Here is a 15563-nt window from a genome sequence, read left to right as displayed (position 1 = left end):
TTACAAATATAAATATTTTGTACTGTAATATTTGTTCAGGCAAATCAAAGGTGATATAGGAGAAATTGTTCTAAAAAATTCGATATGAAATGGAATGACCCAAATTTACTTTTGGGCAAAATAAATGCAGACACGGTGTATGCACTTATTCTGTTACTCTTACAAGCTCTTGTGGTTCTTTACTGAGGAGGGTAGTTCTGTCATGACTGTGCTGTTGTGCCTGTTTCATTAGCCTTAAAAATAGTTCCAGTATTAGTAACTTGAAATCTGTATGGACTTTCAGATGTATTTGTACGTGTGATTTGCTAAATGGATCATTTTGGAGGCGGCAGTTTAACATGCCACCTCCAAACACCTTAAAAAGTCAGTATAAGATAAGATCTACTTTATTCATCCCTGAGGAAATTATTTTGCCAGAGTACAATAAACAATAAACAAAAGTTAGTGGTATATATACAATTACACAGAGGTTAGTAGTGAAATAGAATTGCAAAGAATACAAAGTACAAATGCAGTTTGATAAACATGTTTCTGTGAAGTGTCTCAGTGTGTAAAGTGTCTAGGGAAAATAGAATTAAAATAAAATAAGAAAAATAAAATAAAGATCGATCGTCCTCGTCCTCGTCCTCGTGGAATGCGTCGTTGGGGTGCGCGCAGCATCCGGAGGACCACGCGCGTTCACGAGTCGCTCCAGAGAAGCGCGCGGGGGCGGGAGAGGAGGAGAGCTGAGAGAGCGAGAGAGAGGAGGTGTGGGGGGAGAAAAGATAGGGTGATGAAAATGATGGCGACCGATGCAGAGGAGATAAGAAACCAAACAAGCCCCTGTCCCTTCCCCGACAACAGTCTGAGCAGTCTGTCCATCAAAATCACGCGGAAAAACCAGGACAGACACTGGAAGCTGCGGTTTATTTATCTGCAGTGCTGTGAGTACCGACGCACACCACGACGGCCATAGTCAAACACCACGAACACTGAGGAAAGCCTGCGCTGCCTCACTGCGTTCACCTGCGTTTGCTTTGTCACAGCGGAATAATGTGAAGTTGCATTAGCTTTGGAGAAGCGGATCTCCGTTTAACGTGTTATAACTGTGGAGGGGGAGGGAGGGAGGGAGGGGGAGGCGCTGGAGCAACGCTCGCGAGGATAGAAGCGGAGAGGACGTTATTTCCAGTACAGAAATAAATACATTACTCAAATGGCTCTGACGGCTTTGAAAATAATAGCCTGCCTCGATAAATGTTATCATTAATGCAACATTTCTCCTTACAAGTTAGTTCAGCGTGCATTTATTGGACTAAGTTGTGTTTTACTTATTTAAAATTTAATTTGAAGGTTTCTACAGCCCAATTTGTCGTGTGAATTATTTCAAAAAGATTATGTTTTTATTGAAATAACCGCTAAGTTCCTCCAGTAGCTTGATACTTGCAAAATGACAAGTATGCCAGGGTGCGTTTTAGTATTGTTATTACCTGGTGGTTTGTATACATGACATGTCACCTTTTCCCTTCCACGCGCTGACTTCTGCATTATAAATCATTTGTTAATTTGTGGCGAAAATGGTATTTTTCTTTTCAGATTTCACTTCGCCGATTGTCAGTGACTATTTTATCGAAATGTTCAGTATTGCAGATTGTAAATCAATGGCGTAAGAAAATAACTGAAAATTGCAGGCTTTTATTTTTATTAGCTCCTGAGATATTGTTGTTTGAACATAGTCTCACATTTCAGTGCCTGAAAAAGTATGCTCAAAGTGCATTGACGGGTATTTTTATGGAAAATTTTAACTCAGTGTATTTGATAGGTGAAACTTACAGTTCACTTCATTTTATATCTTTATATAGATTAAGGTCATTCATTACTTGATTTTTTGCAAAATGACAATAACAATTTTTAATGTTCTCAAACAAGGCAATGTGCACATTAAAGTTTAGTTGTGGTTCGCTAGCGGTTTGTATATAAAGATGAATGACATGTCACCTTTTCCTCTCACTGTGCCACAGGGAAGTCAGCAGCACTGAGGTCGGTCAGCGGTGCATTATTATAGCTTCAGTGGAAAATGTCTAGTCTGCAGTAGTGTGTGAATGTGTATATGAACGCTGAACAAAGACATAAATGCAGCATGCAAATGGTCTTGATTTCTGAGTTAAAAAGACAGCATGGTAGGACAGACAGCCTGCTACATGACGCTCTTGATGGATGTGTCCAATAATGTGATCCTGTCGCCCAAAATGTCAATATTTGCCTTCAGGAAAAGGTGGGATAATATTTCACTAGCAGCATGGACAACCGCTATGTGTTGCGGATGTGTGGTGCGATGCTATGCAAATGGCGGCCACACTGACTTTGTGATTTCAGGTCTATGAGCCCACTCTCCATCTGCCTATTATCATTTCCAATAAAGTGCATCCATAGTTGTTTCAGATTAGGGCTAATGGCTGATTGCACTATCAGGGCAGAGCATCTTAGTGTTTTATTCTGTAGCGACCAGAGGAGATGGCCAGTTCTGTGTTGGGAAGCAGAGAGCATTGTGGGGGTTTAGCTGGTAAAGAGCCACCATGATAGAGCCTTTAGTAACGCTTAATGAGCTCCTACCAGTGCATGTGTGGGATGAAGCAGGGGTCAACTAGACTAACATTCCTGTAACCCCTGTGAGCTTAGGCATTGGTATAAAGTGAGTTTGCTTATAACCAGATGTATCAAAAACATGTAACAGCAGAAAAGACAAGACTAGCTCAATGTACTTTGATTTGTAGCACTTTTGCCTGTGCACCGTCGTCGCTTCATAGATTTACTGCAGTTCTTCTCAAGTCCCATCCGTTAATATGGGGGTGCTAGGTTTATGACCACCATCCACTAGGGAACCATCAGAGTACTTCACTGCCTTCACTTCTGGGGATCTGTCATGACATCCACCTTGATATAGAGTCTGTAGGTAAAGCAGTGTTTGAAATATTGTCATTATTCATAGTGTTGTTGAAGGAGAACGAACAGAATTTAAAAAAAATAACAAAATAAGCAACTACTCTGTTATTCTTGTGTGCTGCTTTTACAACTGCTCTAATCTCTATAGATAATTTCGCCTATAGCTTCTAATGTCTTTGGCTTTACTCATATCCCTTTGTTGAGCAGATTCTACTTTTATCATGAATATTAGACATAAACTCCAAAATGTACTAAAGAACATGAAGCAATACTCTTCAATTTTTGTTATTGTTTAAAAAAATAGATCATATTCAGCTGTGGGGTTCATAAAGTGTTAGTTTTAGTCCCTGAGGTGGCAGAGACTTTCAGGAAAAGAGGTGGAAAATAAATATTAAGTGAATGACTCTACTTATCCCAAAAGTTTTTCATCTGCCTTTGAGCAAAGAACTCATATTCCACTTGCTCTAGTGTAGCTGTTTAGTGACTACCAGTGGGGAAACTGCCTTCTCTCTAGATGTTTATCAGTACAGTTATGCATGCTGAAGGTCTGTTTAACAGAGAACATTTTGAAATGTTGAAGAAGCAAAAGCACAGGGGTGAATAAGAAAATTAATTATGCCTAAATTCACAGTTTCAGAGGCCTGATATTGTGCTTACTGGCTCACAGCTGCACTGTTACTGGGACACTTAAATCTTCCAACTATCAGCTGGAGTGAGATTCTGTAAAAAATGTAACATTACACATTTAATTCCATTCCTGTACAAATCTACAAGTTGTTGTTTCAGAGAATGTATCCTTTAATTGGCCTGGGAGGAGAGAGGTAGCAGTGCATGTGAAGAATGATCATCTTAATGAAGCATGAAGTCTCACAGCACAATAACACATCGAATAAATCAAATACATCTTGTCAAATACGCCATCTGTGTTGTTGACAAAATCTTTTTATTCGATGAATTTATTATTTTCTAAACTCTGAAAATTCCATTCATGCAAAATTATGGTTTATCTAATTACCATAACCTAACTTATGGTACAATAAAATGTGTTTCAATCAGTTTTACCTGTTGCCACATTTTGCTACTTACTGAAATGATTAGCAATCTCGTAAAATGTAAGTGCATCGAGACACACTGTCACGTCAGAGCTCCAAATCCTGCGACACTTTGATTCTTTCACCTGAGAAATGCAGGTAATAATAACCTTGACAGGGAAGAAAAAATATTATTGACCTTGCAGAGTAAACTGATTTACTTATCCTACAGTAAACTGAAAATGTCCCGACAGCTCTGATGGAGCTTTGGACTCAACTGAGGATGGCCAGTGTGTATCAGATGTGTAGGGGATAATTAATAATTATGAGTAATTAAGTTACCGCTGATGTGCCACATGCCGAGTCTCTCATTTCGGATATGCACATCCATCTTGATGCTGCTTTCGCTCATATTGACATTTTGGCAAAATTGCAAACATCACCAAATTACATTCTGTAACACACGGTGACTTAACTGATGAGCGTCAGTAATCTAATTTGTCACAGGCTCTTGTCTTTATCAAAAATTGTGTTTTTGTGGACTCTCAGTTTGTAATAAAACTGAAACTGAGGTGCAACGTGAGTAGATGAAGTGGTTAAACTTTTTCAATGAACATCTTTTACATATTCATAGACTCTGGATTTTTCATTGAGTGAAGAGGGTAGATGTCATTTTAAGAAATTCTGGTGAATGTCATTTTAAGAAGTCCTCATTTCTATTCAAAGCAGCATATCATTATGCTGTATGTCCTCCAAAATGTCTGGAGGTCATCCTTTAGGTCAACTTAAGTCCAAAGTCCTTAAATTCCAGTGCTGAGGTTCATGTCCAAGTTTTGGGCCAAGTCTGACTCACTTATTACAGCTTATTAAGACTTCCTGGGCTGCCACTGCTTCACTCTTTCTTTGGCTGCTACTTTTTTTGTAATATCAGTGACTCAGTGAAGTTTCACACCCTATACCAATCTGACTGAGAAGAGACTTTGTCTGTCGCAGCCTGTGCAGAAAGTTGAGAGGTAAAGTGTTTGAAAGTGTGACAGGCACATTTAGTTACTTTTGGACATAGAAACAGTGTTGTTTTTTTGAGAGAGAAAGCTGTCACCATTTGGTTTGCTATTAATCAGACAAGAAACAGCTAGTCAAATAGCTGAGGCATCAACATCAAAAAGGCCATTTGTGTCTATTATGTCCACGTTGTCCATGTTCTTCTGTCACTGTCATAATCCCATTTCTGTCGAACACAAGCTATTGAATCATTTTATTACATGCCCCAGCAGCTGTGAGAAAACAGACAATATGAGAAAGATTGTGATGACATGTCTGATTACTGACGCCATATGTCCCTCAGCCATCTTCCGATGAGTGTTGGAAGTGCACAGACGAGAACTGATAAGAGAATCATGAAAAACGATCAGGCTGATTTGAAATGACAGCTTATTTCAAGTGATGATGGGAGGTCCTTAGAGTGCAAGTGATGGATTTGAATGCGGCAGAAAAGTGACCCGCCTCGTCAATACAACCATCAGCTGCTGCTTGCTGGTTGATGGTGTTTATTATCATCACACAAAAAAGGTTTCACTGCTTCCTTCCAGTGTGTAGGAATGGACTTGATGCAGATTTGTAGTTTACATATGAAAGCTTTCGCATTAAAGGAAGCCTTTAGAATTTCTTTCTTTCTTTGTTTTCAAGTGACTGCTGTTTCCAAGTACAATACTGTATCCACACATGCAACATTTGCATATTTTTGACAAGGGGTCTACAGATTATCGACATGGCTGATTATTAGATCCAATAATCGGCATTTTTCCAATTATCCTTATTTTTTTAACTGATGTTTGATTAGATCAACTTTAAAATGTGCTTCTTTGGCTTCGATATCTCTCACTATCTCTTGTCACTACTCAATGGTCTCAAGCTACGTCCCACCCACAGCACTATCTCCTCGGTAACACATGACTAGTAACTGTCTGTCAACACTGAGGGATAAATGCTGAAAAGTTTTCTTTTAATTAAACATATGTAAAACATTAACAAAGGCATGAGGTTTTGTGTTGGAGTTTGTATTATGTATAATTTTTACACCACATGACACTACTTGTATACAAAAATAAATAAATTAAAAAAAAAAAAATCCACCTCAGCAAAAAAAATAAATAAATTTAAAAAATCTGAAATTATGGACATTTTTTTTGTTTTGCTGTTTCCATTAACTTTTCCCAATTCAATACTTAATTATAAATATAGGCCATGTTACTGAAACATGCAGGGCAGCAATTACCAAATATTGCTAATGCTATTTTACTGTACAACTGTCAAGTCAAACTTAAAATAAGGTTCAGATTAATTTTTTTACAGAAACTATAAAGAATAGTCAATAACAGGTTTTAAAAAATATATCGAAAAAATGAGTAAACAAGCAACCAAATAAAAAGGAAAAATAGAAATGGTTGCTCGTCAGCAGCGGAAGGAATGGATAAACTCACGGAGGCAGCGCATGCGCAGTTTCACCATGCTAGTGCTTCGGTAGCCCTTGAGTTTTCGCGCAAAGTCAATGGGGGGAAAAACGCTGCAGCAAAGGAGAACTTTGAAAAACTAAGAGAAATGCAGCAGATACTAGTGCAAAGACACGAACTGGAATGGGTGACTGTCGTGGCCGGAGAAGGAGCCATTCCTTCATCACTGTAGCTGTAGCGGTACTGGTATGTTAGCCAAACTATGCGGTGAAATAAGCACCATAATTGAAGGTCTGTTTAACTGTCTTTCAGTAAGAGCACATTTGTGTTAGTGCTGTGCTTGTGTGTGTAAGTTGTATAGGTTAGAGAGATAGTGGTTGAAAATGTCTTTGGTAACGTGAATATGTAATGCTATGTTAATTAGCCATGTGCTGGATGCAGCTTATGCTAATTAGCCATGTAGCGCTAATCCGTGGGAGGCTGATGCTTACAAAGCAAGTAAGACATAGCCAGGCTCTTTCTTTACTTACGCTGGCTAGACAAAACCTTAAATTCCAAGCTTAGATAATGTATATAACGACTGAGTTGATCAACTTTAATTGTCAACTGGGTTTTCTTCATCAATCGTTGTAAGCACCCCAATTATAAGGGGCGTTAAAGCTTCATTTGGCTGTAAATGTCACTTCCTGTAGCCAAGAGGAACAGGTTGTTATACTAGAGAGTTATGCAGAATTAAAATTTTTTTGTATGGTTTAAAAAGACTGCAAATAAGGCAACATAGGAATGCTGGTAGAAAACTGTTAATGGTGTAATTTAGGTATATGTTTTCATACTGCACTCTTACTGCAACTGCTTATTGCTAACTATCACAACACTGGTGATACAGAATAGCACCAGTGTTGTCCCTAAATACGGTAATAGTTGTCTATATTTGTTGGCCAAATCGAGAAATTGAAATCACATAGCTCTTCATGATAGTCAGTATTCATGCAATATTGTTTTTTCCCATGTTTATTTGATCCTGAAGGGTTTGAGGATATTCAAAAGATAGCCACAGTCACTCATATTATCAGGAAATGGCTTCATTGTGTTTATCAGAAAACATGAAAAAAATCCAACACAAGTATCATACAATAACACTTATATTAGGATGACAACTGTACAAAATAACAGACTGCAATGAACACGACTCAATTTATATAACATTACTGTTTCATTAGACTCTGAGGTAATGATAGGGTTCTGAGGTTGCTTATTGTATATGCAAACCACTGCTTTCATTTTTCTGTTTGACATCTCAGTGTGTGTTGCTATCTGCTGCTGATGTGTGAATCTAGGAAAGGTAGACAGGGTGGTTGGGGTCATTTGCTATATGATGGCTTTGAACTACAGAGCGACAGCAATAATGTAGAACACGTTGGTTCTGTGAGAATGAATGAGCTTAGAGATGATGTGTGCAGGTTTGAAAAATGTCCTTCAACCTACAGCTGTGAGTAAATTGAATAAGCAGATAGAGCAGTACAGGACAACCAGTTACTGCAAAAGCTCAGCTGTGATAGCAGGGTTGATGCTGCAGTTGTTTGAATTTGTGATGCCCTATACAAATGCTGCTTGTGTGTATAACCGTGACCTGGAAATTGATGGTGTCAGTCAATATCTTTAGTAATTGTGACGCTGCACCAAAAAATGCTGTAGAATTCAAGACTCAAATACCTCAGAACTTTGAGATCTTTTATCTGGGCCATGTTTTGGATTTGAAACAGAAGAGGGATATAAAGCTGCTGCAGGTTCTTTTGGCAGCAAATTGTATCAACACCTACAAATCTAGTAACTTCACCACCACCACATTAGAAGATTGCTGTGGTATCATCTTGGAAATATTATAAATGGAAAAGCTGAGTTTCTCTTTCACAATTCTAAAAGAATGTTTCTAATAAATTTGGAGATGCTGAATCAAATTTCAAACCCCTGTGTGAGCAGACTTTGTAAAGACGGACTCACTGGATGTGGGATGCAGGTTTAAGCCTGCCATTGGTCACTCATCCTAGGTGACTGTCTTTCCTTCCGCTATCTACTGCTTTCTTCGCTGCAGAAAACAGCAGCAACAGCCACCTCCAGGCTAACAACCAATGGCACTCAATATTTCAAGTCTTGCCATTGTAATGGTGTAGTTTCTATGGTTCTGGGAGAGGTGCCAGATATATTGGTCACACTCCCTATTCAACCTAACCCTTGTTTTTATCTTAAAAAACAAAAAGCTAGTTCTTGTTTTATTGATTTTGTTGAGTTGCTTTTATCTTCTTTCTTGACATTTACACAAACCTTTAACCTATGGTCTTAGGTTTATCAATTTCTGCATACTTTGTCTTTCCAGACTTTTTGACCATTGCAACAATATTGGGAACTGGAATCTTAGGTGAGTATTTACACGTTTTTACTTGATATGCAAGCTGCACAAAAGATTACCCACAATCCAAAAACCTGATCATCACACATATTACTGTCTGGCAAATTTGAGGAATAATACACTTATCTTTCTGTTTATGGAGCACAAATGTGAAAGGCAATCTGAGAAATTAAAAATCTGATAAAGAAATGACATCCATTAGGATTTGAAAATATCACTGTTCATGAGTAAATGGAAAATGCAGGTATCCATAAGGGCTTTCATCAGTGTGTCCTTGAGGCCTGGTGAACATTTTAATTGCATTCAGTTCAATTCAAAAAACTTTTGGCCCCAAGGGTCATAAAACATTTGAAAAGCAGAGTATTTTGAAACATTGATTGTTTACATCCACATTTGCTGCTGCCAGTTTTCTTCAGTGTACTATGTGCAGTGTTATTGCTATTAGCTGTTAGTCAATGAAATAGTATAAAACAACAAGAAGGATTGTGCATTGCCCTATAGTCATACTCCAAAAATACTAAATCAACATGCATTAATTCAGGGTACACAGTTCAGATGACCGCCTAGCTTTAGATTAGGATTTTGTGGACCGGTCCAATCTCATGACACCTGATAATAATAGATGGAGCAAATTTGGGGAACATTACGACTAGCCAGAGAGCACTCTCCACAAGAAGCACATCACAGTAAAGTTCTGGATTAGACAGAAAACAGGGATGTTTTACTATAAAAATCAGTTCAGCAACACCTCAAACTCCATGTAAAATTGATTGTACATAGGAATAACATCTTGCTCACACAGCTAGAGCAGAACCCAGTTTCACAGAGGTATTTATTGAAAATTCATTCTGCTGAATTGAACTGACATGATGGTAACCTGAAGCTGTATTTGTTCTTTCTACTAGATGTCCTTTTTATAATTAAAGCTCTATCCATCTCTTGGCTGTCATTGGTAGAGCAAATTTAACGGTGGTTTATGAAGTGTAGTTAACACCAGAGAGATTTTTGTAGAGGTGGAAATTACATGGGACATTACATTTAACTACTTTGTTTTCAGCAGGGTCTTCTTGTAGTTCCACAAAGGTGGAGCCCTTTCAAGTTAATACTTGTTCAGTCACTTAAATCTCATATTGAAATCAGTGCAATCCATTAAATTTTATGATAAGTTTGAGTCAGAGTAGAGAGGAGTGTCTGTGAGAGCGAAAGACGAGCAGAGACAATGATGGACAGGTGGTTAGGTACGCTGGCAAAAACCACAAGCGTTGTCTAGTACATGTTTCTAAATCTACTTAGGTGGCAATCAAATTTAGAAATACTTCTACATTTTTTTTTTTAACTCTCTAGGTCTTCCAGTAACAATAGCTCATGCTGGACTGGTGCCTTTCCTAGTCTCTTTTCTTGTTGGCTTCTTTGTCCAAGTAAGTAATAGATTCTGAATTTGCAAAAAGTTAATTATCTGAGTGCACCCATTTCAGGAGCAAAAATGTATATATATATATTCATCCTCTGTTATGCAGGCCTTGCTCATCTACCTGTTTGTGGAACTTCTTCAGAAATGTCAAGTGGTACAGCTGGAATCTCTGAAGGTCAGTAGCTGAACAAGCCCTGTACAATAGCTGCATTTTACCTTTTGGGCTCCATTGTTGACCCTAAGACCAGACTGTGACACTTAGCTTTACTGAAAAAAACAAGCACTATTCTGCTGAGCTAAAGACTGTGCTCACACAGAGCACAGAACAGACAGAGCAGATGACAGATAGGCATGTAAACAAATTGGAGATACTGAGATCAAAAGAATACATACTTGAACATTCAAAAAATGGTATACAGAGGAGCAGTTGATGGACGATATATGCAACTTGATGAAATATCTTTGTTGAGCTAATGTGGAGAATAGTGTGAAAAACATTTAGTTTGTAGAGATTGTGAAAATGTAAAATATGTAGGCACATGTTTATGCCATATTTTGTCAGTTTTTGTAAAATGAATAATAAATTCAACTTTCATTTTTACCTATTTTTATAATTAACGGTGTTGTAACTGTACAATACTGGACAATTTTGAGACATTTTTGAGATCTCTCTACTCTAGCCATGGGTGTACTGTTTCCATAGAGGCATAGAACTTTACATTGCAGTGAAAATGAGCTCACACTGAGGAAAAATATGACAAAAGCAAAAAATGCCCCAGAAGTGCTAGGAGTGTAGAACGTAACATAAAGAAACTTTCAACAAACCAGGCTCAGGGTGGGTGACCGTGGCCATCTGCTGCAACTGGCTGGGGTGAGAGAGGAAATAAACACTTCGAAATGACAAGCAGTAAACACTGGACATGTTGAGGAGGCAGTTAAAATGTTCTAATTTGACCTGATCTTTGTATGTTGTTCTTAGACAGGTGTCGCAGAGTGTATTGTGATGGATCAAGTGGGTGTGGAGGATCCAGCCCCCACCGAGGAAGAAGATGAGGACGAAAATGAAAATGCAGAAGCAGGTAAGAAAACTTTTCCTTTAGCATTAAATCTTTCCAAATATTTCCATTTATCTCCAGGTTTGTTAGGAATCACCATACACCGCAAGCAGTGCCCAATTCACCTGGCCCAAGCAGAACAGCAACAATGAGTTTCTCAAGCCCTTTTTCAAGCTCTGTCATTCAGACATGGGTTACTTTTCTGTTAATGTTCCTCATGGCTGATATTGGTCCTGAAATGTGGCAAAGCCTTCCCCAGGTCCTTGCAACTTCAACAGAGAAATGACCAAGGTGCTCATTCATTCATGAAACTGACATATTCAGTTGCTGTCAGATTAATGAAAAGAAATGCATGTCTGAAAGGGGAGAAACAATGAGTCTCTCAGAAATGTTAGTATATACAATGTAACTGAATGGCATTGGGGCTGCACAGTGGCGTAGTGGTTAGCACTTTCGCCTTGCAGCAAGAAGGTCCCTGGTTCGCGTCCCGGCTTTCCCGGGATCTTTCTGCATGGAGTTTGCATGTTCTCCCTGTGCATGCGTGGGTTCTCTCCGGGTACTCCGGCTTCCTCCCACAGTCCAAAAATATGCTGAGGTTAATTGATTACTCTAAATTGCCCGTAGGTGTGAATGTGAGAGTGATTGTTTGTCTATATATGTAGCCCTGCGACAGACTGGCGACCTGTCTAGGGTGTCCCCTGCCTTCGCCCGAGTCAGCTGGGATAGGCTCCAGCACCCCCCCGCGACCCTAGTGAGGATTAAGCGGTGTATAGATAATGGATGGATGAATGGCATTGGTCCACTTTTATTCTCAGAATGGCCTACTTGGATTTAATGTCACTCTGCATTTACAATTCCACCCATCCTAACAAGCTATTAACTGTGGCCAGCTGTCGACTACTTGGTAGATCTGCATTCACATGTAAAGAATATTTGTTGACAGATGTCAAATTCCCTTAGTAGAATTAGAATGATTCAATTTTCAGAGATTACACAGCAAACAATAATGACAGTTTGTAGAAGGAATGTCAACAAGGGATTATTACTCTGCCTAGGAACGTGGTGAAGTTATATGACGATTGGCGTTGGTTGGTTTGTCTGTTTGTCTGTTTGTTCACAGCATTACTCAAAAATGGATGGATCTAGATGAAATTTTCAGTGAAGGTCAGAAATGACACAAGGACCAAGTAATTTGATTTTGGCAGTGATACAGATTACAGTCTGGATTCATGGATTTGTTAAGGATTTCTGTATCATTGCGAGATAGCGTCACAGCGTCACTGTAACTATGACAACAAGTGAACACTGCGTCAGCTGCCTGCTGACGATCACATGATTACACTCCTACTACAAATCCACCGCTGCAGACTTATTGGGACGTATCTGTCAGAAATTATACACATTTAGGTCACGCGATTCAATATCCATACATAACGTACACATGCGTAACGCATGCCTGTGCTCAACGCAAGGTCATTTTGTTTATGCGTACATCTATTTTGAATGGCCACATTCTATGTTGCCGTGATTGCTGGTCATCAATAACTAATAAACAAATGCTGCATTTCTTACAAAAAAAAATGCTTCATTTCTGACAGTGCCATATGGGGGAATGAACAGTGCTTTTCTAGTATATAAACGTGAACATGCTACAAAAGTTAAATTCCAGATTCTTTGCATCTAACATTTTTCTCTAATTACATGAAGAGGTATTGTGCTTTATTTCTTTCATGCTGTTTCTTCACTATGAGATACGTGAGATTACAGTGCAAAGCAAATGTTCACACTGGTATAACACATTGTGTTAAATTGGATCATATTGCAGCATAAACTCCTGCAGCAGGACAGGCCTCATTTGAATTACATTGATCTGTTAACTGGATGTTTCGGCTCACTGGTTGCATAGGGAGATATTAATCAAATAGGTCTTTGTGGGCGAGATATACACACCTGCTAAAGCCTCATTTATAAAAACCTAATTTATACGCATCATTTTGAAACATTAACCAGGGGATACTACTGAGGGTGTTGGCAAGGTGCCAGCTTGCATGTCTATCCTGGATTTCCATTTTGTGAACGTATCATATTTCACTAAAAACACTGTTTTCTGATCTGCACCTCATTTCATTTGACATTGATAGTATTTGGTGTTCATGCAACACTTTATCTGTTGTCTTCTTATGTTCACGACTTGTGGAAATTTTTATAGGTCCAATTTAATTTGTACAACAGTATAGTCGTGTCATTCCTCGAACATAGGCCAATGCCCAGAGTTCTTGTTTTTAACAGAAGTACTGTTTAAATTCAATCAGTTCCCATCACTTCTGCTCAGCCATTTTTTCACTCTGTTCGTCGGCTTAGTAAAACTGATAAGGCATAATCCTTCCTTTCACTTTGTTGGCATAGTGCTAATGTGAGACATTGGCAGAAAGCATAAAATGCTGTTGACAGTGGCCTAGTAGAGATCAATAAAGTCCCTACAAATAAAAAAAAAATGGAATTAAATAGTGAATTATTCATTATTATTGAAATGGAAAAAGAAACTTCAATGTGTAGCAGACTGACAAATATGACGAGACTGTTGTTTAATTTGATGGAATAAGAAGTGGAAATTATACTGGATATATATAATACTGGATGCTTATGACAAATTTCGATATATAGTACATTTTTGTTTTCTTCTGGCTGGAAATGATATAAAGAAGTGACAAAAGACAGTAAGACTCTAAACTGATGATAGGTGAATATGTGAGTAGTTCACTTTTCAGTGTTAACGATCAATTGCAAGCCATTGCTAAAACCGAAATGCGTAGTGAGCTTGTTATTAGGCTCCATCACTGAGAGAAAATCGGACATCGTTACTCCTCACAAGGTGGAAAAAGGATAGAAAAAAGCTTTATCCAAGAGTTTGCAAGTGCCAGTGGTCACACGGCAAAGCATAGTAAAGTACAAGGCTGCTCTCCATTCATGCTGACCAAGGACGACTCTACCTGCACACAAAAGCCCTTAGCAAAAGCCCACTTGGGCTAACTAAGCTTTTCATCATCAATTCAGTAGTCAGATGAGATGGAAATGGAGCTGTTTAGACACAGAGACTTTGCTTATTTTATGGAAAATAAAGGAGAAGCATTCACACCGAAGAACACTATCCCCACTATGTAGTTTTGGTGTGTTTGTCAGTCAGTGTCAGCATTGGACTTTCCAACAAGACAGTTATTTAGAATTAAGATGGCAAAAAAGTATTTCACCAGCCCTTAGTAACTGTGGCTGCATGAACAGCTAGCCTTCACACACTGAACAACAGAAGGTGCTTTTCCTGGAAATGAGACTTCTGAAGAAAAATAGGCAACTAATATTTTGATATTTAGTCATCAAGATTAAACCTCCCCTGCAAACTAATGCCTTCATCATCTCCATTATATGCATTATGTCCAGATGTATGTCCACTTTCAGACTCTGAGGCAACACATAGAAATCATTTCACACATGATTGCTGGTTGATTTGGATAGCTATACATGCATACATACATAAATGCTGTTTTCATTGGCATGCTTATCGAAATAAATATACAAATCCACCATCTGTGACATTCATTGCTTGACCTGACCTCGTTTACTAGGAAACACTTTCAATTGATCACTTTTCCTCCCTCGTGCTGCTTGGAATAAAATCTGGTTAATGGCTGTAGATATGTCACTTGAGGCTTACGAGAATCACATTCATCAGCCGTAAAATACCTCGAGCATGTAGCTGTGCCCTGACTCCAATCTATGGCTGACCTCTATCAGTGCTGTATGTGTAGAGTCATAGATAACATGTAAATGCCTCAGAATTTGTTCACAGTGCAAATGTAAAGGAAAGGCAAAATACCAGACACTGCATTGTTAATACAAACGTTAAACATACAAGCAGGATATGACAGTCACCTATTTTTCTTTAAAGTAGATTGTGCAGCTAATGGTTTATCCCAGCATACATGCAAAGGAATTGAAAAGAAAGTGAAGTATTCCCTAAATATAGCAGAACTCTACCGGTTGAGTGTCATATAATACCTGATGCTTATTTTATATACTTCACTTTGAACCTTTTCTTGTGACACAACAATTGGTGAGTTTTTTAAACCTTGAACCTTGAATCAGCTTTCTCAAGTGGAGCATACAGTTTATGCTAAAGCCTTTATAAAAGGTTTAACCATGATTTAAGAACAGAGTTGTAATTATACAGACCAGTGGCTTTTCAGGCCTACACTGCTAAGCTGATTGGGGTGTCCCACTGACAGAAATAATTAT

The 15563-nt window shown here is 38.5% G+C and overlaps 1 protein-coding gene across 5 annotated transcripts in view; it reads left to right on the top strand.

Moving 5' to 3' along the window:
- The first annotated feature begins 686 nt into the window (after nt 1-686).
- The window catches only part of si:ch211-51h4.2 (uncharacterized), a 97202-nt gene continuing 82325 nt past the window's right edge, over nt 687-15563 (top strand). For 2 of the 5 annotated variants that reach the window (XM_035958163.2, XM_023292284.3), the window contains exons 1-5: nt 688-923; nt 8775-8816; nt 10152-10225; nt 10325-10393; nt 11198-11297. In XM_035958163.2, coding sequence (XP_035814056.2) covers nt 773-923; nt 8775-8816; nt 10152-10225; nt 10325-10393; nt 11198-11297 — 436 coding nt within the window. In that variant the 5' untranslated portion in view covers nt 688-772. Of the gene's footprint in view, nt 924-8774; nt 8817-10151; nt 10226-10324; nt 10394-11197; nt 11298-15563 lie in introns of all 5 variants that reach the window. The other 3 variants (XM_055005883.1, XM_035958165.2, XM_055005878.1) reach the window with 3 other exon arrangements.

This window comes from Amphiprion ocellaris, chromosome 2, assembly GCF_022539595.1.
Source record: "Amphiprion ocellaris isolate individual 3 ecotype Okinawa chromosome 2, ASM2253959v1, whole genome shotgun sequence".
NCBI classification, from domain to species: Eukaryota; Metazoa; Chordata; class Actinopteri; family Pomacentridae; genus Amphiprion; species Amphiprion ocellaris.
Note: the sequence above shows the minus strand (reverse complement) of the source record. Positions and strands in the feature narration are given on the sequence as shown.